Source organism: Canis lupus, chromosome 31 (assembly GCF_003254725.2).
Source record: "Canis lupus dingo isolate Sandy chromosome 31, ASM325472v2, whole genome shotgun sequence".
NCBI classification, from domain to species: Eukaryota; Metazoa; Chordata; class Mammalia; order Carnivora; family Canidae; genus Canis; species Canis lupus.
In genome coordinates, this window is record NC_064273.1 from 17,831,042 (window position 1) to 17,854,441 (window position 23,400).

The following is a 23,400-nucleotide window of genomic DNA, read 5'->3' on the forward strand; positions in this document are numbered from 1 at the left end:
CTTAACTTTTTAATAAAATTAAGGAACAATTCTGTGTGTATATAATTTTATAAATCAGAGAAATAACTGGTATAAAAAAATGAACTTAATTTATATAAAAAGATGTTTGTGAGTAATGAGAAAAGAAACATATTTCGTGAGTGTTTTATAGGAATTTACTCCACAGAAGGATGGCAGTATTCATTGTTACTAGAAACTTAAAAAAAATAAGAGTCCATCTCGCTGCTCAAACACTTTTTTGAACACCTTAATATTCAGTGTAAATATAATTTTTCCTAGAATATAGCTCATAAATTTTTCTTAATTCTGACAAAGAATCACTGTGAGCTGACCATCATGGTTATTTTAATAGTGAATTTAACTAATAGGGAATCTTAGAAGACATGATTAAATTTTATATCCCTAAAATTTTTAAAATCATACCTAACACATTTCACTTTATTAAATAAATATTATTTGATTTTTTGATTGTTAAGGTTCAATATTAGTAACAGCCTTTTCTGTATTATAGTAAATAAATATTCTCAAAGTTTAAGGAGGAGTGTAGAGCTTTTCCTTTATATGCTAAGTGGCTCAAGATTCTTCTATCTTTGGAAGGGTTCTAAGGCCTTCCTCAGGAGTGCCATCCTGTAAGCAGGATGATTGTCATGGACTGGCATGACCAGAAATGGTTTCAAAGACTGACAATACTCTGGTTCTCAACTCTTGTACATCACATGTGAACCATGGAGATAATGTTCTTTAATATCTTGCCATCTCATATGTTCCTTAGTTTTTCTGTATACACAGGTCTGATTAGCATTTTATACTAATAATGCACCGCTTTGACTTTTCTCACAGCCCTTTTTAAAAATCACTATTATGTATAGCAGTGATATCGAAATAGGATTCTTGTATTCCACGATATATAAAGGATCAGCCATTAAGGTCCATTTCTCTAATCAAATTATATGTTATGATTCAGATAACCACATTTACAAACAATTGGCAATATAAATATGTATGTGTGTGTACATGTATGTGAGAGTGTATGTGCTTCATATGTCCCTTTTCTTCATCTCATAAAACGTCCCTAAATAAACATATGGCACATCAAAGCCTTTCCACTCACTGTGTCATACATGTGTTCTATGTTCTTATGGCCATACTTGAGTTTGTGTTACTCCTTCCACTCTCTTATCCATCCTTCAAGATCCAATATAAATTTGAGCTTTTTGGTAAGGGTTTATTTTTTAGTAGAAATATTTTTACATTCCTTTGAAACTCTAGAGTAAATATTGCTTATACTAGTATTTGCCAGCTTCTCACCTCATAATATAAGTATTAAGGCACAAGTCACATTTCTCTATCTTGATTGCACATTTGAGAGCCTGTGTAACATATTGTATGAACCTTTGAATCTTCTACATCACCTGAGATGAATGAATGGATTACTTAATTACTAGGTTTACTTATACTCAAATAAAATTATATCGTTTTTAACTATTTCCAAATATCTGTAAATTATTAGTGGGTCCCTGCTAAATTAAATGGAGCCATCTAAGCAAGTTGGTTGTTTTTTCCTTTCTTTAAAGTTTTCAGATTCCACAAGCTTTTCTGGATACTAATGTTATGGAATTTGCTGTTCCATAAAATCTGATGCTATTGTATATTAAAACTCCCTTTCAATTATTAAGATTTTAAAAATCTTTTGTAGCTTTTTTAAAAATAGTCTAAATCTAGACATAAGTAGACAATTGAGAAAATAGAGACAGCAGTTTATCTTTCCCTAAAAAAGCAGCCTTAATTATTCCTGTTTTTCTCCACACTTCAGACCAAAGGTAAGCATCCAACCACTGTAGGTCATGTACTTCTGCTACTTGCTCACCTAACATTAAAAACGAAGACCTCCTTACGTGATAGAACATCCTTGTGCAGTTCTGGCAACTGGGCATGTCAATGGGCAGTTAGGATATCTATCACATCATAAAAAAATTAGTATGCTCTGTAAAACTGTGTCCATTTAGCATATTTTACTAGAGATGATCATCCTCACAACTGGGTATTGTGACACAGACACACATAGCAAGAACTTTGGAATCGGAGTTCAAGACATGTGATCTCAAGTCCAGGGTAGCATTGTTTTATCCCCGAATCTATCGGTGAAGCTGCTTATCCTGCATATATCTAATCCATGGATATGGGATGTATTTCCATTTATTGATTTCTCCTCTAATGTCTTTCACAAAATTTTTACAAAAAATATTTTGTAGTTTCTGTTGTGCAAGTCTTAAATTTATTTCATTGAGTTAATTCCTGTTTCATTCTTTTTGATGCTATTAAAATGGAATTTTTTTTTAATTTTCCTTTTTAGATTGTTCATTGTTAGTGTACAGAAAAGCATCTGATTGCTTTGGAGTGTTGACTTTGTGTCTTTTCACTTCATTGAATTCATTTTTTTAGTACTAAAAGTTTTTGTGGGATTTTTAGGATTTTCTACATATAAGATCACATCATCTCTGAACAGAGATAAGTTTACTTCTTTCTTTCTAATGTAAATGCCTTTTATTTTTTCTTGCCTAATTGCTCTGGTTAGAAATCCCAGCATTATGTGAAATAGAAGTGATGAAATCATCTTTGCCTTGTTCCTGATTCTGGAGGAAAAGATTTAATATTTCACCATTAAATATGATTAACTGGAGATTTTTAATATTATGCTGAAGTATTTATTTTTCCCTAGTTGTTTGAGTGTTTTTATCATGATGGTTATTAAATTTTGTCAAATGTTTTTTCTGCATTAGGATGATGATATAATTTTTTATCCTATAATTGTAGTGTTTAATTTTGTATGTTGAAATACCCTTGCTTTTCAAGAATAAATTCTACTTAGTCATAGTGGATAAACTTTTTAATATGCTGCTGAATTTGGTTTGCTAATGTGTTTTGAGGATTTCTGTATCATAAAAGATAAGTATCATAAAAGTTCATAAAAGATACTGATTTGTAGTCTAATTTTTTTTTGTAGTGTTTTGTCTGGTTTTGGCATCATGTTAATACTGGCCTCAGAATGAATTAGGAAGTATTCCCTTCTCTTTGTTTTTTCGTTTGTTTGTTTTAGGAACTTTTGAGAAAAATTGTTTATAGTTTTTCTTTTTATTTTTAAAAAAGATTTATTTGTTTAATAAGAGAGGACGCAGGGCAGCCCCAGTGGCGCAGCAGGGTCGTGATCCTGGAGACCTGGGATCGAGTCCCACGTTGGGCTCCCTGCATGGTGCCCGCTTCTCCCTCTGCCTGTGTCTCTACGTCTCTCTCACTCTCTCTCTCTCTCTCTGTGTCTCTATGAATAAATAAAATTTTAAAAAAAATGAGAGAGGAGGCAGAACAAGAGAGAGAATTCTGAAGTAGACTCCTTGCTGAGCATGGAGCCTGACTCAGGACTAAGATCATGACCTGACCCAAAATCAAGAGTTGGCCACTTAACCAACTGAGCCACCCAAGCACTCCAGTATTAGTTTTTCTTTAAATGTTTGATAGAATTCATCAGAAACTTTTGAGTCTAGGGCTTTTCTTTGTCAGGAGATTTTTGAATACTGATTCAATCTTTGTACTAGATATGAGTCTATTCAAATTTTCTTTTTATGATTTAGTCTTAGTAGGCTTTATGTATCTAGAAATTTGTCCTTTTCATCTAGGTTATCCAGTTAGCATACAGTTCATAGTAGTCTCATAATCCTTTTTATTTATGTAAAATTTATAGTAATGTATCCAGTTAATATCTGGTTTTAGTAATAGAGTATCTTTTATTTGTCTTAGTCTATGTAGTTAAAGTTTTTTTTTTTTTTTTAACTTGTTGATCTTTTTTGAAGAATCAACTTTTGGTATCATTACCTCTATTATTTTTCTATTCTCTATTTCATTTTTGTCTGTCCAAATTATTATTATTCTTTAACTTTGCTGGCTTTGAGATTAGCCATTTCTTCTTTTTCTAGTTCATTAAGTTGTTGATTTCAGATCTTTCTTGTATCTTAATGTAAGCATTTAGTGCTATGATTTCCTCCTGAGCCCACCTTTTGCTGGTTCCCATTAGTTTTTCATACATGATATTTTCATTTTTATTCATCTCTAAGTTTTCCTAACTACCCTCATGATTTCTTCTTTGACTTGTTGGTTTAAGTATGTAATGTTTGATTTTCATGATTTTGTGAATTTTTGAATTTCCCTCTGTTACTGATGTCTGACTTTATACTGTTCTGGTCAGAAAAGTTACTTGATATAATATATATCTTTTAAAGTCTCTTGAGACTTAGTTTGTGGCCTAACATATGGTCTATCTTGGAAAATACCCATGTGCAGTTAAGAATAATCTAATTGTTTGGACAGTGTTCTATACTTAATTGGTTTATTTTTTTGTTTAATTCCTCTATTTCTTTACTTACCTTTTATCTGAATGTGCTATCCATTATTGTGAGTGGAGTATTGAAGACTCCAAATACTATTATTAAACTATTTCTCTCTTCATTTCTGTCAGTTTTTGCTTCACATGTATCTTGATTATCTGTTAATACACATGTATATTTTTATAATTGTTGTATTTTCTTGCTGTATTGAAACTTCCATTAATATATAATTTCCTTTTTGTCTCCTGTGACACTTTTTTATTTAAAGTCTGTTTTCTCTGATATTAGTATAACCAGCCCTGCTTTCTTATGGTTATTATTTACATGGATAAACTTTTCCATCCTTTCACTTTCAGTCAGTTAGTACTTTAGGATCTAAAGTAAATCTCCTATAGATTCTAGTCATTCTGCCAATCTCTGTCTTTTTATTGGAGAGTTTAATCCATTTACATTTAAAGTAATTATCAATAAGGGGGAACTTATGTCATCTTGCTGTTTGTTTTCTTTATGCCTTACAGCTTCTTGGTCCTTTGTTTTCCACATTGCTGTCTTCTTTTGTATTTAGTCAATTTTTTGTGGTGAAATGTTTAAATTCTGATCTCGTCTACTTTTGTGTTTATCCTCTTTTCTTTGTGGTTACCATGGGAACTTCATTTAACATCCTAAAGTTATAATGCTTTAATTTGAATATATACTAGCTCTACTTCAGTAATATACAAAAAGTCTACTCTTTTATAGCTATAAGGATGGAGACATCCTTTTTGGTTGTTGATATCAAAAAATTACATCTTTATGCATTATGTGCCAAAAAATTACATCTTTATGCATTGTGTGCCCAAGAACATGAATCAGTAATTCTTTTAAATTAATAATATTTTAATTATGTTAATATTAATGTTAATGTTAATGTTAATATTTTAAATTATGTTAATTATGTTAATAATTATGTTAATAATTATGTTAATATTAATTATTAATTAATAATTAAATTAAATTATGTTAATAATTATGTTAATATTAATGTTAATGTTAATGTTAATATTTTAAATTATATACAAAAACAAAATTTGGAGTTATGAACAAAGTTACAATAATATCAGCTTTTAGAATACTTAAAAAATATCTCTTTAATCACTTAGAAAACCACCAGTGCAGTTATTAATCATTGTTCTAACAGTACCAGCTTTTGTGATTATCTCTGTATTTGCCTTCATTTTTTATAAGACTGTGAGTTATTGTCTTGTCTTGTGTCCTTTTCTTTTACTCTGCAAGACTCCCTCAAGCTTTTTTGCAGACTAAGCCTAGCAGTAACAAAGCAACTCAGCTTTTGTCTATCCAGAATGTCTCAGTTTATCCCTCATTTTTGATGAACAATTCTGTCAAATATAGCACAGTTTTCTTTTTTAGCACTTTGAATAAACCATCTCTCTGCCTTTGGCCTTCACAGTTTCTGATGAGAAATCTGCTAAGAATGTTATTACGGATGCCTTATATATAATGAGTAACTTCTCTCTTGCTGCTTCCAGATTCTCTCTTGGTCTTCAGCTTTTAAAATTTTGATTAAAATGTGGCTTGATATGGGCCTCTTTGAGTTCATTTACTCTGAAATTCATTGAACTTCTTGGATATTTACATTCATGGCTGAGGTTTTCAGATATTATTTCTCCAAATATTCTGTTTCTTTCTTGCTTTTTTTCTTGTGGGACTCCCACAATATGATTATTTTGCCCCCTGATCATGTCTCACTGGTCCCTTAGGCTCTGTTCATTTTTCTCCAATCTTTTTTTCTTTCTATTCCTTAGATTCAAGATTTTTTATCATTTATTTTCAGGTTCATTGGTTCTTTCTATAGCTCACTCAGATATACCTGTGAAACCTTCTAATAAATTTCTCACTTTAGTTATTGTACTTTTAAGCTCCACAATTTTTTACTGGTTTCTTTTTAGATTTTCTGCCTTTATTTTGGTCATAGATTGTTTTTTGTTGTTTTGTTTGTTTTCTTTGTTCACATCTTCCTTTAGTTCTTTACTTAGAACTAAAGGTGGTTGTTCTAAAAATCCTTTTCTGGTATATCCACTATGAGATATTTTTCAGGAAAAGTTTATGTTGATTAAAATTTTTCCTTAAATGGGCCATAATTTCCTGTTTCTTTGACTGCCTTGTGAAACTTGTGTTAAAAACTGGACATTTGAATTTAATAATATGAAAACTCTGGGAATCATATCTCCCCCTTCCCTAGCATTAACTCTTGTTATTCTTGTTTATTATTTTTAAAAAATATTGTTGTTGTAGGCTATATCTGTGCCAAGGATCAGACTGTCGTGTAAATGTAAGGTCTCCTTAGGTCACCAGTTCCTTTAATACTGGGAAGTCACTTTGGCCAGAAGAGATGGGGCATGCAACAGTGAAGGGGTGTGCAACAACAATGGCTGCCCCCCTCCTTGTCTGCATTTCTGTGATGAAAAGCAGCAATCAAAATCAGAGTAAGATCCCTGGTATTTAGAGGAGAGTGCCCTTTTTTACCCAGCCTGACTCCCACATGCTGTGTGCAAGCCACTCTAGAAACATGTGTGCAGCTGCCTTCTATTTGACTGCGGTGGGAATGGGTAGCTGCTACTGTGCTAACAGGTGAAATTGAACAAAATTTACCAAATTGGCATCCATATCTTCCCTAGAATTTGCATGCTTTTAATAGACTCTAAGTTTCCAAAATATTTACATCAGACTGATTCTGCTAGTACAGTTGTTGTTTAGGTGGGGAGACAAGATTCCTGGTGCTTCCCCCTTCACTATCTTCCTAGAATCCTCCCTTTCCATTTATAATTCTTCACATTCATTGACAATTTAATTATAGACATTTGTTCTTTTAGCTTTAAAATTCAAGATTCAGATGATTTTTTTAAACACTTTCATGAGAGGTTCCAGTGGAATTGTTCAGATGATCATCTTCAGTTTATATGAAGTATTCATAAATAAATGAATTATGCACATGAGTATTTAGCCATAGAATTGTCTGGCTCAAAATATAAATTCTCCAAAAAACACTTTAAAATGCTCTAAGTCAAATAATTTGATAGCTTTAGAAATAGCTATATAGAAATATTTTCATAAAATACTCCAAATATTTACAGATAAATTTTTGACAGAAGTTGTTAAAGGATATGATATTTATAAAATATGAATGGCAAGCATTCATATTGACTGACTTGAAATGCTTAAGGTTTGATGGAAAATGAAATACATACATGTTAAACAAGATAAAGAAAGGAACATACATGATCCAAAGTATCTAGATAAAGTAAAATGTTTCTATGTTCTCAAATTCATTAAAAAATAGCGAGCAATTGATTAGAACTAATGGGGATGTCTGGGTTAGCTATAGAAAAGCATGGTTTCTTTAGATGAAATTTCAAGTACTGTTACGAATTTTAAAAATACTATATAACTTCCTTGGAAATAGAGAAAGAAAAGTTTTTTAGAAGAAACTAGAGAGGGATCCCTGGGTGGCGCAGCGGTTTGGAGCCTACCTTTGGCCCAGGGCGCGATCCTGGAGACCCAGGATCGAATCCCACATCGGGCTCCCGGTGCATGGAGCCTGCTTCTCCCTCTGCCTGTGTCTCTGCCCCCCTCTCTCTCTCTCTCTCTCTCTCTGTGTGACTATCATAAATAAATAAAAATTAAAAAAAAAAAGAAGAAGAAGAAACTAGAGAGAAAACTGCCCAAGTTGCACTTGGTTCTGATAAATGATAAAGGATAGAGCAAAACCAGTTAATCCCTCATTATATGGAAAAGTGGCTAGGAATATATGGGCTTGAGTGGGATATATGAAATAATCTGTTTGATTTAGTTTAAAAATAAATAAGACAGAGTAAATTAGACAAAATGCCCATAAGCAGACCCAGCTGGTAAAAGCCTCTCTCCAGTGACAGGGCTCAGACTCTGAACTCAGGGATCAGATAGTCTGATCTAACTTTGCTTTGAATCTCTCATCATTGCATTTTGGCTTTTATTATAATATGCTCCTGTGAACTAAAGGAGAAAATCACTGAGTTGTGTTTATTTTATGTTGCTCAGAATTTATGAGGATCATCAGCATGCATTTACATTGTTCTTTCTGATAACAATCCAGAAATGCGTGAGTATTCTAAGAGATTGTGTTCTCTGATAGCTTAAATTAAATTTAAAAGGCATATACATTATTGCCATTTTTGTTAGTTTACCATTTTTAGTTTTATATGTAATTAGTGTCTTTGGGAAAATGGAACACATTTTCCTACATTTAGGTTTATGAGGATTTTTCCAATTCCTTTTTTACAAAGGATTTTCTGTACTCTGGTTTTAAAGGCCAGGATTAGGTTGGGGAAGGATGTAAAGTTTTAACTCTAAGACAGAATCTTGTTTAAATCTAAGCTTTGCTACTTAGTGGCTGGTTGATCTTTCTGAGCTTCCATTTATTTATCGAATGTAGAATACAACCAAACTATACTAGTCGAAGTGTGAAATGAATAGCATCAAATGGAATTTGAACAGTGGATTTCCCCAACCCCCAACAAGAAGTTTTTCTTGGAGAAATAAAATGTACTTTTAGTGTTCAGCAGTGTAAGAGTAGAGTCAATAAGTGATAAAGGATACCAGCTATAGATTTAGCAGTGCCCTCTTTGGGTCAGTTTCTGTAAAGTGATGTTTTCTTTGGCGTATTCTTTTAAATATGCCATATCAATTCAAAAACTATTTAATTCTTGCTTTGCATTCAAAATGTGAAGCCTCTGTAAGGGGTGGAGACTCTCCCTGTATATATATAAACAGCTTACCAGATTCTTACAATAAAATGCTTCCAACAATTACACAGTCAACTACAAAAGTAGGGAGCATAATCAATGAGAAAAAATATATATGTTGTGAGGAGATTAAATACCTGAAATGTAGCTTAAAGTTTCTATAGGCACAGTGGAGGGCAGGGGCAGAGGGGGGCATTTAATTACAAAAGCTTAATTTAGGCTGACAACCTCTGCCAAACAAACAAACAAAGCTATAGCAACAAAAAGTTTGTAGCATTAAAAGTTTTGTGGACACGGACATTTTAAGAAATTAGCCTATTTATAAATGAAAAGTAATACTCTGATTACTTTTAATCATCAGGAGATTTCATGAATATTTTACAAAAACCTATGGTTTAAACTATAGAAAGAGATGTTTGGTAATTATAGATCTATCATATTTTACATACCAAGTGGGTCCTGAAAACAAGTATCATTTGAACTTTTGAATAGTAAATTCAATGAATAAATTTTGTGTCCTAAGAAATATATTTGAAGTGAGAAAAGTATGAATTGTTTGTGAAAAAAATATTCTTTGATGAAACCATCCTGTTTTGAAATCAAAGTTTTTATCTAGAGTTACTTCAAAGGGAAGCCATTTGATTTCAAGAGACAGTATGTGTTTCTTATGTAAAATCCCATGTCAGTTAAAACTGACTTGTTAAATTGTTTTTTTATGCATAGTTTATACTCATGATGAAAAAGAACATAAAGCGGTACAATAAAGAAAAAATTATGAATATCCTAAGTGACGATCTGTGGTCTTAAAATAGTGCCGTCAACATACTGTTTTGAGTAAAAGTCACAGACAAACCAGATAATTATTTGATTAATTATTCCTTCTGCTTTTCATCAGTACATATCAATATGAATTATGTATTACACAGAATCTATTCATAATAAATGTTATACATCTCAAAGTATGTATCTGTGCAAGTTATATATTATGATTCATAGAAATTTTTAGGCACTTTTGAAAAGATGAGATTATATTCTTTTGCAACTAATGGAATCTTGAAACACAATGTGATTTGTACAAAAATGCATATTTTACTTTTCAAACGTAAATGAAAATCTAACTGAACTGAGAAGGTTGCTTATATAAACTTCTTAAAACTTAAGAACACTTTGCACTGTTAATGGAATAATTCCACAAGTCATTTATATGTATGTAGAGAATAACTGGAGTAAAAGTATTTAATAAATTCTACATTATGGATAAATACACTTTTATTTAAACCTATTGCAAACTCCTGCAGAAGACAGTATGGTAATTCTCTCTCTCTCTCTCTCTCAAAGAAAAAGAAAAAAAGGAATGAAAGTTTTTTGTTTTATTTTCATTGTGTAGAGAACAAAAGCTGAATCTTAGGTGAGAAACTTCAGGGAATTTTATTATATTTTCAGATTTATCTGAGGAGATAAGCAGCAAGTGCAATTTTGAATGCTGAGTCCCATCTTAGCTAAGCTTTATGATTTCTCATAGCTGTCTGACATGCCTCACAATTCCTGACAACATAAATAAGTGGCATTTCAGGTGGGTAATAAAGCACTTCTCCATCCAGGGAGTCGTTATCTGCTAATATTGACTAGTTGGAAAACCCTATGGAGAGGCCTGAGGTTTTAAGAGAGCCAAAAGAGCATAGCTAAATTTAATCTCACTTTACAACTTTACTCAACCTAATTAGTTTGCAAATATGTAATTTATTTTGCTCTGAGGGTCATAAGGATTCTGTAGCCTCTGCTTCTCTTGACAGTTGAAGGGATGGGATTTATAATACCTAATTTGGACAAACAAAAACTTACTTTATTCAACTCCCTTTAATGAACTCTGATTCCCTCCTTAAAGGGAAAATGAAACTTCATATTTTTCTCTCTAGCAATACTATTTCCATACTTGCAAAAGTAACGTAAAAAAAGTTTCTGTTTTCCGTCATTTGCTAGTTTAAATGTCATTATTTTATGCATTTTAATATTTGATGCACCTTTGCATTTGCAGCCAGGTGACAAACGGTCTTTTATGAAACTCAATTGTATTAAACCAGGCAGAAACATTAAATTAATGAGGAAAACCAGAACCTTTACAGAACCAATACCTATTGCCATGTCACAGAAAAATTCATTGTGGTTTATAATTTTCAGAAGAATTGCATTGTGATTTCCAAATCATGCTGACTGAATGTAACTATAAAAATACCTTAATTTGTGCCATTTTTCCTTAGAGAACTTGTAGTAGTTTGTAACCTAGATCTACTTTCACCTAATTTCTGAGTTCAAATTTCTAACAAATTATAGGGAAAGAACCCATCCCACACCTCAGTTTGTGGTTCTTTTGTTGTATTGTATGGGCACATTTGGGGAAAGCAAGTCTTCTATTAACTAACTTCATAATTTGAGGTATGAGTCTATTATAGAGTACACAGCTTTCGTTTTTCAAGTGGTAGTTTGCTTTCAATCTCTACCTTGGGTATTCAAAAACCCCGTGTTTGGTAATATGCCAGGAAATTGTGGATGACTTAATGTATATATCCTCTCATTTAAGAAAGGCAAGTCAAATTACAGATTCGGGCTTTGCCTCCCCTGAACCTTTTCCTTTACCTCTCTTTGAATTGGTCCCAATTTAAGAAGTTCTTTCTATTTCAACACAATAATCTTTATGTTCGCACAATGTTAATAAGCCTCATAATAAGTGTTATTGTACCGAAACCCTTACAGTCAGAACTCAAAAACCGACTTCTTCTTGTATATAAACTTCGTAAAACTTGCTTCAATAGGTTTACTTCCATGCTTCTCCCCTATAATTTTGAAGGCCCTCCATCAGGCCCCCTCATCCAGTTTACCTATGAGTGTTGTAGCTCAGCACTGTAATAACAGTTCAGCCAACATTTAAGCTCTTTGCTGTTCTCCTCCGTGCACTGCTCTTAGACACCAGAGAGGGGGGAGTCTAACATGGAGAACAGCAGAATATGAGGAGACTTGATTTCAAAATAATTATAATGTAATTAGAGAAATGAGTTTCCCCTGGGCAGAGACAGAGGGACACTCAAAGCTCCTCACAAGCCCTGTGAAATGGTAAAAGAGGAAGAATGCTGACCAGTTAAGCCAGAAAGAGCTTTCACTAGAAACATTCAGATAATTCAAGTAAATGTGGGAGGTATTTGGGAAGGGAGAGGAGGTTGTTGTTTTCATTGTTTAATCTAAAAACCTCATTTCCCCCTCATTGGATAAGCTCTGATACTTTGCTAGCTCTGTTTTCCATTTTTAACCTAAGAAGATGAAACATCTGATTTTCACACTTTTGGTTTACAGATAATTTTATTTACGATTAAAATTGTATGATTTCAGTTCTACTGTTTTACTTGCTGAGTTGTATGAAGACAACTAAACATACACATTAGGGATTGTTCTCACCTACATTGCTGAGTTACAGAGTATCAATGATCTTAAAATGATGACAGCAGTTGCATCTTTACATCATAGAAATATGGACAGGCATAGCACAGAGCAAAGTGGTCTGCAACAGGAAGACAATTTCTCCTATATCCTTATGTAGCATACTGCCTAAATAGGTATCTATGCAAATGTTAATATTTATCAATAAGTGTATAAATACAGAGTATTTTGCCATTAAATGGAGGCAAAGATGAACAACTTTTGTATGATCCATTATTTTGCATCATGAGCAGCATAGATCATCAGTGCATGGTGATGATTATTTCACAGAGCACAAACTATTTTATCTGAACATTCTTTCAATTTATTTTTGTACTTTTGTTTCTGTGACACTTAATAAAACTGTCTTCATTGATGAGGTGGGAGACTAACTCAGCCATGAGACTTGGTGGAATCTCAGTCAATGGTAGAATAAGGCTCAGAACCAAATGACTTCTTTCATGATTTTAAAGCATGCATCACAACAGTGTCTTGCAAGAGTTTGTGTAGTCAAACTAATACCTGTACGAGTCTTCTATGTCCCTATGCTACATTAAGTCATTCTCCAGTAGGGTAAAGGAAATGGCAATCAAACACTGACTGTTCCATGACAACACGTTGAACATTGACTAGTCTGTGAAAGTATTGATTGTCCAAAGGCATTTTTATTACAAGCCCTGACGAACAAATATGTTCGTCGTTATAAAGCTTTGAAAATCTCTGCAGAATAGTAAGCCTATTTCGTATTGGCTTTAAATTTGTTATATTTATTTACTGGGAAAATTGGTAAGATATGATGACTTTTAAGCTCTTGAATTCCTTGTTATACTAACCTTGAATGGAAGCTTTCTTTCAAGGACAGTAGGATTCCAACTTCTCAGCATTTTAGCTTTCTAACTTTTCATTTTATTTCCTCCTCCCTTTCCATAATCTGCATGATCTAATTCACTAACCTCTCAATTGTAGCTATTTATTTTTCTTGGACTGATGTTATATATTCACTGATTTCAGGTCACCAACCAACTGGATTTGGGTTTCTTGAAAAAGCTCACAGGTTGTTAGCTTGTCAGCAACAGTTGGATTCAAGATACAATAAACAGTTGTATTCTCATTTATCCTTATGGCTTATAAAAAGTCAGATATCCCTTCCCATCAGTTCTTTCCCACATGACCTCCTGTAACTTTGACACCAAGTACTATAATCTGAGGTTTTGACAAAGCAATGGAAACTCCAAAACAAGATCAGTTTTTGTTTTTGTTTTTTTACTTACAAATTTATTTTTTTTATTGGTGTTCAATTTGCCAACATATAGAATAACACCCAGTGCTCATCCCCTCAAGTGCCCCCCTCAGTGCCCGTCACCTAGTCACCCCCACCCCCCACCCACTTCCCCTTCCACCACCCCTAGTTCGTTTCCCAGAGTTAGGAGTCTTTCATGTTCTATCTCCCTTTCTGATATTTCCCACTCATTTTTTCTCCTTTCCCCTTTATTCCCTTTCACTATTTTTTATATTCCCCAAATGAATGAGACCATATAATGTTTGTCCTTCTCCGATTGACTTCTTTCACTCAGCATAATACCCTCCAGTTCCGTCCATGTCGAAGCAAATGGTGGGTATTTGTCGTTTCTAATGGCTGAGTAGATCAGTTTTATTACAATGTAGAGAAACAGAAATACGAATGTCAATTTTACCAATTGGAAATATATCCTTTCTGCTGGTCTTAGAACATCTGTCCTGTATTAAATAAGGTTTGGTTGATGTCTTTTTCTTTTTTTGCCATTAAGAATTATCTGTCACATATGATAGAATATATCAGATACATATTATATATATATAATTTTTATATATTTTAATTCTGCATTTTAAACAAAAAATATCTTTACTGTGCATTCAGCAACTTTTTTCTTTTCTGTAGTTTAATAAGTGATTCAGTGAGATTAAATAATTATAATAAAAAAGCTAAAGAGATGTCATGATAATGAATATTAGGGAAAAAAGGAAACAAGGAAATATCAAAACAAATTCATTAAGTATATTCATAAAATGTGGAATGAAATATATCATCTAAAATCTATAATTAGTTTTCAGAAATATGTTAATAAATAATGTATATCAGCTTCACTCATGGTTGATATAAAGCAGTATTTGTACAGATATGTTCCTGGTTATCTATGATTTAAGCTTTTTTCACGATTGATTATATCTTCTATTATGAATTGGTCATTTTACTTAGAGTTATTGTATAAGCCAGATATAATTTCTTTGTGATTGTTTTTGAAGGCGTTGCCACTTCCACTGGTAAATTTTTGCACTACTTAGCAAAAGCAGTAAGACAGCTATGAAATTTTGTTGGCTTCCTCAGAGGAATTTGTAAGGATATATTTTAAAGCTGCAATTGTACCCAGAATTCTTTGGCAAATGGAAGAGATTGGCATGACCCAAGAAACATTTCTAATAACTTTTTTGGATTCTCTCTTATTGGTGTCTTGTTGAATCCAGGTCTGATAAAGTATAGAATTAAGAAATTCAGAGAGAAAATACAAGAGGTGACAACTTTCAAAATAGCACTAAAAATAATTTGACTTAATTTGATTTGATATTTTCAAATAAATGATCTACTTTGGTTGTAGAGTCAGCTTTGTGACACTTTTCTGACATGAGTTGAACACCTTATACTGGAGGCCAGAATTCTGTGTACTTAATTCTACATCTTATGAAGTCCCATAGAAATAATCAATTTAAAGTAGATAGAATATTTGGAATGCAAACAGTAAGGATGTTTTGCTTAGCTCACTCTTATTTCTTGAATACATTGTGAATGTAAGAATCATAAAAGAAGCTACTAATTTTCTTCTTTGGAAGTTATTGCATAGAATTAGAAAACTAAATGAAATAGAAATGAAAGGGGAGTGTTCACAAATCATTCTCTTTTTATATATATTTCCTATTTTTTCAGGTATTTTCTGGAAAGATTTACAGTGAAATTGTTTACTTAGCTTTGTAATAGATCAATTTGTTTACTTATTTAAATATATTAACCATACACACATATATTTTTTTTCTTCTTCTAGCAATGGTTGTTTTGAGCAACCTAGAACCAAATACAACTTATGAAATCAGGGTTGCAGCAGTAAATGGAAAAGGGCAAGGAGACTACAGTAAAATAGAAATCTTCCAGACATTACCAGTTCGTAAGTAGTCATCTCTGTTTTGCTCTCTTTCACTATTCTCTTCACTAGCAAATTGAAGGGATCTTGAAATGCAGAGAGGTGTTTCAACACTTTGGGGAAGTGAATTATGTCTTTGGTGAAGTAGTTTCTGAACATGGTGGCATCTGAGATTTATAAAAATAACTTTTCTCTGGAACAAAGGCAAAAAGGAAAAGGTGCACTATGATACAGTAAAACTGCCCTCAGGAAATTTTCCTCATCAGGAAGGTATCCTATTCATTTATAGCCTGATTAATTGGATTATATTGCTCAGACCATAGTCTGTGAGAAAGTAAAAATAGTGACTTTGTAATATGTCCAATATTCCATTCTTTTGATGAGACATGACTACTGCCTTTATCCCCCATAAAGGGCCCATTTAGGCTGTAAGTGTGAGAGAATGACACCACTGAATTAATCCATTATCATGGTGACTGCAGGGATCCCTGGGTGGCGCAGCGGTTTGGCGCCTGCCTTTGGCCCAGGGCGCGATCCTGGAGACCCGGGATCGAATCCCACATCGGGCTTCCGGTGCATGGAGCCTGCTTCTCCCTCTGCCTATGTCTCTGCCTCTCTCTCTTTCTCTCTCTGTGACTATCATAAATAAATAAAAATTAAAAAAAAAGAATAAATAAATATCATGGTGACTGCAGAAGATTAACTATTGTATCCTTATCCCCACTACTATCCTTTTTCAGGATATTGTAAATCAATTGAGTTATATAATGCAAAGATAAATTTGAAAAGACCTCTGTTTCCTTTATGCTTAATAAATTATTTGAAAATGTGAGAAATTTGTCTGTGACTCAACAAATGCTATTGCAAAATCTATGTATCACCCTGCTTCTTATATACACCTAATTTGACAAAATGGCCACAATAAATCATCTTACTCTAATTAGTGACCTACTCTTGGTTTTCATAAAATCTGTCAGATGTCTCATTTTTTCCATTTCCAATGCCTATGTCTTTTTCAGTCCCTCCCTATTTTCTCTCCAGGATGACTGCTGGTACATCTTGACTCACAACCGTACTTTCAGACTAAAATAATTCTAGAGCAACTTTACACAAATTTAAGCAAATCTGTCCCTTCTTTACTTAGAATCCTCAACATCAGCCTTCACCTTCACACCTTCTGTGCACACACACATTTGCCTGCCTTTCCTCCTCTTACCCCTTCCTCTGGCCATAGTGCTCTGGGCATCAGTAGGTGAAAATCAAGTTTGATCCAGCTGTATTCCCTTTCCAATGTGCTGTGCATTCTGTCTTGATTCCTCTCTCCTGGTCACTGCACATCAGCCTCCAAACAGGGACCAGTAAGACCCTGACTAACCACTCCAACTTCTCAACTTCTCCTCCTTCAACTCAGCATGATTCCCTTCCTTCATACCTAGAACACCCTCCTAGGTGTTTCTAACATAAAACCCCTCTCCTTTACTATTTTTTCATCTTTCCTTTTTTAAATTCTAATGCTTCTGGGATGCCTGGGTGGCTAAGCGGCTGAGCCTCACCTCTGGCTCAGGACGTGATCCCAGAGTCCCGGGATCGAGTTCCATATCCAGCTCCCTGCATAGGGGGCCTGCTTCTCCCCCTGCCTGTGTCTCTGCTTCTCTCTCTGTGTGTCTTTCATAAATAAATAAATAAATAAATAAATAAATAAATAAATAAATAAACAAACTTAAAAAATCTTTTTAAATAAAATAAATTCTAACACTTTTAATTTCTTAGTGTACTGACTGCAGTTGACTTGCAGACTTCTGTCCTAGACATTGAGACTTTAAGGGCCAGGTCTTAGTGTTTTGAATAGTAAATATATATTTTAGTTGCTTCGCAAGATTTTTTTTTTAATTTACTTATTTAAGAGAGAGAGAGAGAGAGAGAATCCAAGTGTATGGAGGGGCAGGAGGAGAGTTCTATGCTGAACATGGAGTCCATGACAGGCTCCATCCCACCACCCTGAGATCATGACCTAAACCAAAACTGAGATTCAGATGCTTAACTGACTGAGCCACCCAAATGCCCAGTAGCTGCTTCTCATGATTTTTTTGAAGTTTAAATGAGATGGTATATGCCAAGTACTTAATATGACATAACTATCCATTATTACTTCATTATTATTTATATTATTACTCTTGTATAAACATTCCATTAAACTGCTAATGGAAACCTTATTTTGATCAATTCCTTTTTGATAGCATTTACATTTGTTTGGAACTTTGTTTTCTTTTCAAGAAATAACAACTGTAATGGAATCACAATTTTAGAATATTGTAAAGGTTAAATGTAGACATAAATATTTTAAATATATATATTAAAACATTTGTGACTGAAAATACAGTTCCTACTGTATAATTATTGTCTCAAAATGCTATTGTCAAAATAATATGATTACAGTATTATTAAATGAATTCATGCTATACAGCATACATTCTAAAATTTAATTTATAAATTATACTAAACTGAATATAAAATTCATTTTACAATACTTAAATTTTCCATAATCTCTTAAGTCTTTTAAAGAAATTATTGTACCAGTTTTTACAGACATTTTAATTCACTTATTGAAAATATGTTACATTGAATACAGATTGTATTATATCATAATATCTGAACACTAATTAATTTTAGCAAAATCACTCCAAAATACCTCTATTTACTTTGTTTCTATATGGCTCTAGTATGCTAGGCTGCTTTATTTTTTATTTGCACATCAACATATTCTACTGGCATATTTCTTTAATGATATGCCTTTTCTCAAATAAACTTCTCACTTCATAGGTTTATAAACACCATATTAAGAAAAGATAACCTGCTGAGAAAAAAAAAAACAGATCCCCCAAGTTTGGATACATAAAATCCTCTTCAACTCTATTCTGTTTACTTTGTCTTAACATTCCTCTGAGTAGACCCATACTACCAGTTTCTGGAACCTTGCAAACTAAAGCATGTCCTTAGAAAGTTCCTTAGTATTGCTATATTCCTATCTATATGAATTGGAGGAATTAAAGGTAGAGAATGCCAGCACATGCCAAAGGACATCACATAAGTGACACGCAGCAAATAGTTCCCATTCCAAGTTGCTAAGCAGTGATGGTATCTTTCACATAGAAAACTCTTACATTCCACTAGATCCCTATTCAGGTTAAACATATAAGCATCTTTGTTATAAGACCACCTCCATGGGAAGAAAAACATCAAAGGCAAGTATGTTCATGATGTTAAAAGAAAAAAAAAACATATTGGAACACATGTCTATCAATTGGATACAACAAAATTTCTGTAATTCAAATCTACATCTAGTTAAAAAATACTCAGTATGGAGTGCCTGGATGGCTCAGTTGGTTAAGCGTCCAACTTGTGGTTTCAGCTCAGGTCATGATCTCAGAGTAAAGAGATTGAGCCCCATATCAGGTTTCATGCTCAGCATGGATTCTGCTCGAGATTTTGTCTTTCCATCTCCCTCTGCTCCTCCTCCTTCTCACATGTTCTCTCGTCCCCTCTCTCTTTTCTTTTCTCTCTCTCTCTTTCCCTAAAAATAAATAGATAAATCTTAAGAAAATACTCATTAAAGCAATATGTAATTGCTAAGCCATTATCTTTCTTGGGAAGTATGTATTCTTTATAGTTTGATAACTTAATATGTTTGTATTAATACATATGTACACAATGTAAACCAAAATTACATTATTAAATATGATTGCTCACTATTAATAACACAAGAAAAAAATTTACATTTGTATAATGCAGTAATATTCTCAGAACTTTTGCATATCAATTTGAATAATATTTTGATTCTCAGGTGTCACAATTTTGTCATGACACTTTTAGATTTATCTAGATTTATGAATGTTGCTGTTTCTTGAATGGGGAGAAAGGACCAGAGGTTTTATCACACCAAAGGGTAAATTCAGGATCACATCATGTTTTTTTATTACATGACATTGTTCTCTTTATTAGAATGCAGTTTCTCCAGGTGTCTGAGGTGTGTGTAAACATCAAGAATGTTGTTTTGCTTATTAAGGTGAACCAAGTCCTCCATCCATACATGGGCAGCCAAGCAGTGGGAAGAGCTTTAAACTCAGTATCACCAAGCAGGATGATGGAGGAGCCCCTATTTTGGAATACATTGTGAAGTATAGAAGTGTAAGTACCTTTTTATTATAATCTTTGTACAGTGTTTCCAAATTGCATTAAATTTGCATTAAATTCATAAGCATATTAGGTGTTGATGTATATTAAATAGTAATGATCAACAGTTCTCATAGAAATTCAACTGCTAATTGTCCATTGCTGAAATTCATCATTATAAATTGTGAAATACTTGTCTTTTGAGTCTGTGTGAAAAATCATTATAAATTGTGAAATACTTGTCTTTCGTATCCGTGTGAAAAATCTCAGCATTAATCATGCAAATCATGCCATGTATTCAACTTGTGCTTTCTAAACTTCACATTTCAGAAGTGAAGTAACATTTCCTTGTTTTTCTGACAAGTTTAACAGGACATTTCACCTTCCATTCTGCTTGATGTTAGTAGCTTCAAGCTAAGCCCCTCTTCTCAATTTAGTTATTGTATCAAAAATGTTTTATTTTTATTTTTATGAATTATTAAATTATTAGTACCTTAACTTTATTAGGTATATGATATTAATAATTTCATTAAAAACAAATTATTCTCATCAACATTTAATAAAGAATGGCCACATTGAACTTGTGGAAGAAGGATTAGTTTTTTTTAAGTTTAATTAGCACTAGCTAATATGGAATTTTGGACAGCTAAGAACTCCTTTGGAACTTATACATGTAGGGGTGAAGGACATCTGCTTGTAGAGTGATGAAGAAAATGACCCAGTGGATTTTGCCTTTGGCTGAAAATTATGTCAAGAGCCACTAAAAGTGACTTCTCTTAACTTTGTAGTAAGTGCCATCGAATATTTGTGTCTATTGTGGAATATATTAAAAGTGAAATGAAATTTTAAATTAAATTTTATAATGTTTATTTATTAACATTTATGATTATCCGTGTCATACAGTGTCAATTTTAAGTTTATATTTGCTGGACACCTCATAATACTTTCTAAGTTTATTATATTTTAGCAAATATATATTTTAGCAAATTATACCAAGTAATTGCTCCTTAATAGTCTATAAATGATTTTCAGCTGTTTCCCACAAATTCATAATTTTGTAAATTGTAGTATTTTTTAATTCAAACATCTAAGTTTTAAAGTTTAGTAAAAAAAAGAGTTCAGTTTTATTTAGAAGTTTGATATTGAATAGCATACTTAAAATTATTAATTTTAGACATCAGTCTTTTAAATTTAAAATTAATATCCCCTTCCGGGACCTTTTTGTTGCAGGTTTCATGCTGGGAATGATGAGCAGCTGTGGGTATTTTGTGGCTAATTGTCTATGAAGGTTTCATGCCTCTACCCCAAAATGGCTCTGAATGGCTCACCAGTCTTTCTATGAATTTGATGGTTTCATGCTACTCAAGCCAGGTTTCATGGCCATTCTTATTTGACCATCTGGAAACTCTTTGGAAGGGAAAGAGTCCTAAAGGTCATAGGCCTGAGCAGAATCATGAATTAAACGGGGGGAACAGACCTCAGTGCAGATTGTGGCCTACCATTGGACAGAATTTTTGGCACAAAATACAGGTGGATGATAGGAATTCATAGGCAACTCCAATAAAATCCCATTTTTAAACTGAGCTACAATGAGGAGTTATAAAAATACATCTAAAATTTGCTATGAATATAATTTGTACCTAAAATTAAAAGTGATGTTTGACTTATCCTTTCTAAAGAGTTTGATACTGGAATTAATACCAATGCTATGTTGAATTCAACCAGAATCATTTATTTCAACTGATGATAGCAAGTATTTATTATTTCCTATTGTATCTTTTCTTCATATACTAATGGCTTTTATTAATGCAGCATTATATTTTAGGAATGTATGACTTTTTCATCTTATAAAATCAGGCATCCATAATATTTTTCTTCATGTCTTTCATCTTTAGCACGTTGGCTTTTATCTTCATGTAGATTATCTTGTGTTTTAAGACAGTGGATTCACATCCACATTCCAAATGTAGAGAAGGTAAAAAGCACAAAAGAATAATAGGCTATTTTTGTCTTTCTTTTCTAGCAATACAGTACAAATTTTCCAAAAACTCCACTGAGCAAAATTAAAATTATGTCCCATTAGACAAATAGTTCTCAAGACTGTCACTAAATGAAAAATCGTTAGTTGGGAGTTAGGTCAACTAAATAATAGGGTCTGGGATCTGCCACAAATTGTTAAAATAATTATCTTTATTGTCACAACAACTGTCTTAGTCCACTAGGGCTACCAAAACAAAATACCATAGTTGGCATAAGCAACAGAAATCTGCTGTCTCACAGTTCTGGAGGTTAGAATTCCAAGATCAAGGTGCCAGCAGATTTGGTTTCTTCTGAGGCCTCCCTCTTTGCCTTCTTCCTGTCATGACCTTTTGTTTGTATACATACATCCCTGACCGCTCTTCATCTTCTTATAAAAATATCAGTCATAAGTGTTCCATCCAAATAACCTCCTTACAGACATATATCCTAATAAAGTCACACTGGAATTTAGGGATTTAATATATGAATGGGGGAGGGACACAAGTCAGTCCATAACAAGTTATCAGTCATGAATCCTGTGTATCTGAAAGGACTCACTATTGGCATTTTAAATATAATAGTGAGCCCTCCAGATATCTACCCCCTATTACAGAATGTTTAGTATCCCTGCCCTCACTCACTATATTACCAGTTGTGTCCTTGATCATTATTGAACCCAAAAATGTCCCCTAGAATAGCACTGCATCTGTTTAGAACCAATTATATTCACAAAATGGGGGGGAAATGGCATTTTAGATATTCAAGGGGAAATTATAAATATTATAATAATTTATTTTATCATTTTATTATCTATTTTTAGTATTTATTATTTTAATTAATTAATAATACAAGCCATTTAATATGCTGCCAAATTAATTTTTATTTGTTTTACATGGATTAGAATTAATGTCTTATGCAAAGTTTTGTGTGAAACATATGGATACAAGTAAGTTAAAGTGTTAAGTATAATAGATTCAAAAACATGGAGTAATTCAAATTTCCATAAAGATGATGTAAATATTTTTTACATAATTGTAACTTTCATTCTTTTTCCCTTCTCTCCCCCTCCCCCCAAAAATAGGGGGGGAGGGGAAGCCCTAATAGCAAGGGAGCTCTATTTTGCCTATTTACTCAACATCTATGTTTACTCTACCAGTAAAAAGTTTTACTCTCTTTTCAATTCCATCTTACTTCTGCCTTGCCATACCTCTCCTCTTCATTTCCAATCCCCAGCCCTTTCTAACTTGAAAAAGTGCTGAAGGATTTGTTTTTAAATGCCATAATGAAAATAATTGGTTGCATAATTAACGCATAGCTACAAATGACTGATAATCAATTAGTGTGTTAGTACTCTTAGAACTAATAGCATTTTAGATGGAACACTGTTGTAGTAGCAGAATTTTCGGCTCCTATGGCAAG

The 23,400-nt window shown here is 32.9% G+C and overlaps 1 protein-coding gene across 2 annotated transcripts in view; it reads left to right on the top strand.

The window, feature by feature from the left end:
• The window catches only part of NCAM2 (neural cell adhesion molecule 2), a 515,217-nt gene that overhangs the window by 441,489 nt on the left and 50,328 nt on the right, over nt 1–23,400 (top strand). For both annotated transcript variants that reach the window (XM_025449670.3, XM_025449671.3), the window contains exons 13-14: nt 15,697–15,816; nt 19,856–19,977. In XM_025449670.3, the coding sequence (XP_025305455.1) occupies nt 15,697–15,816; nt 19,856–19,977 (242 nt within the window). The remainder of the gene's footprint in view (nt 1–15,696; nt 15,817–19,855; nt 19,978–23,400) is intronic.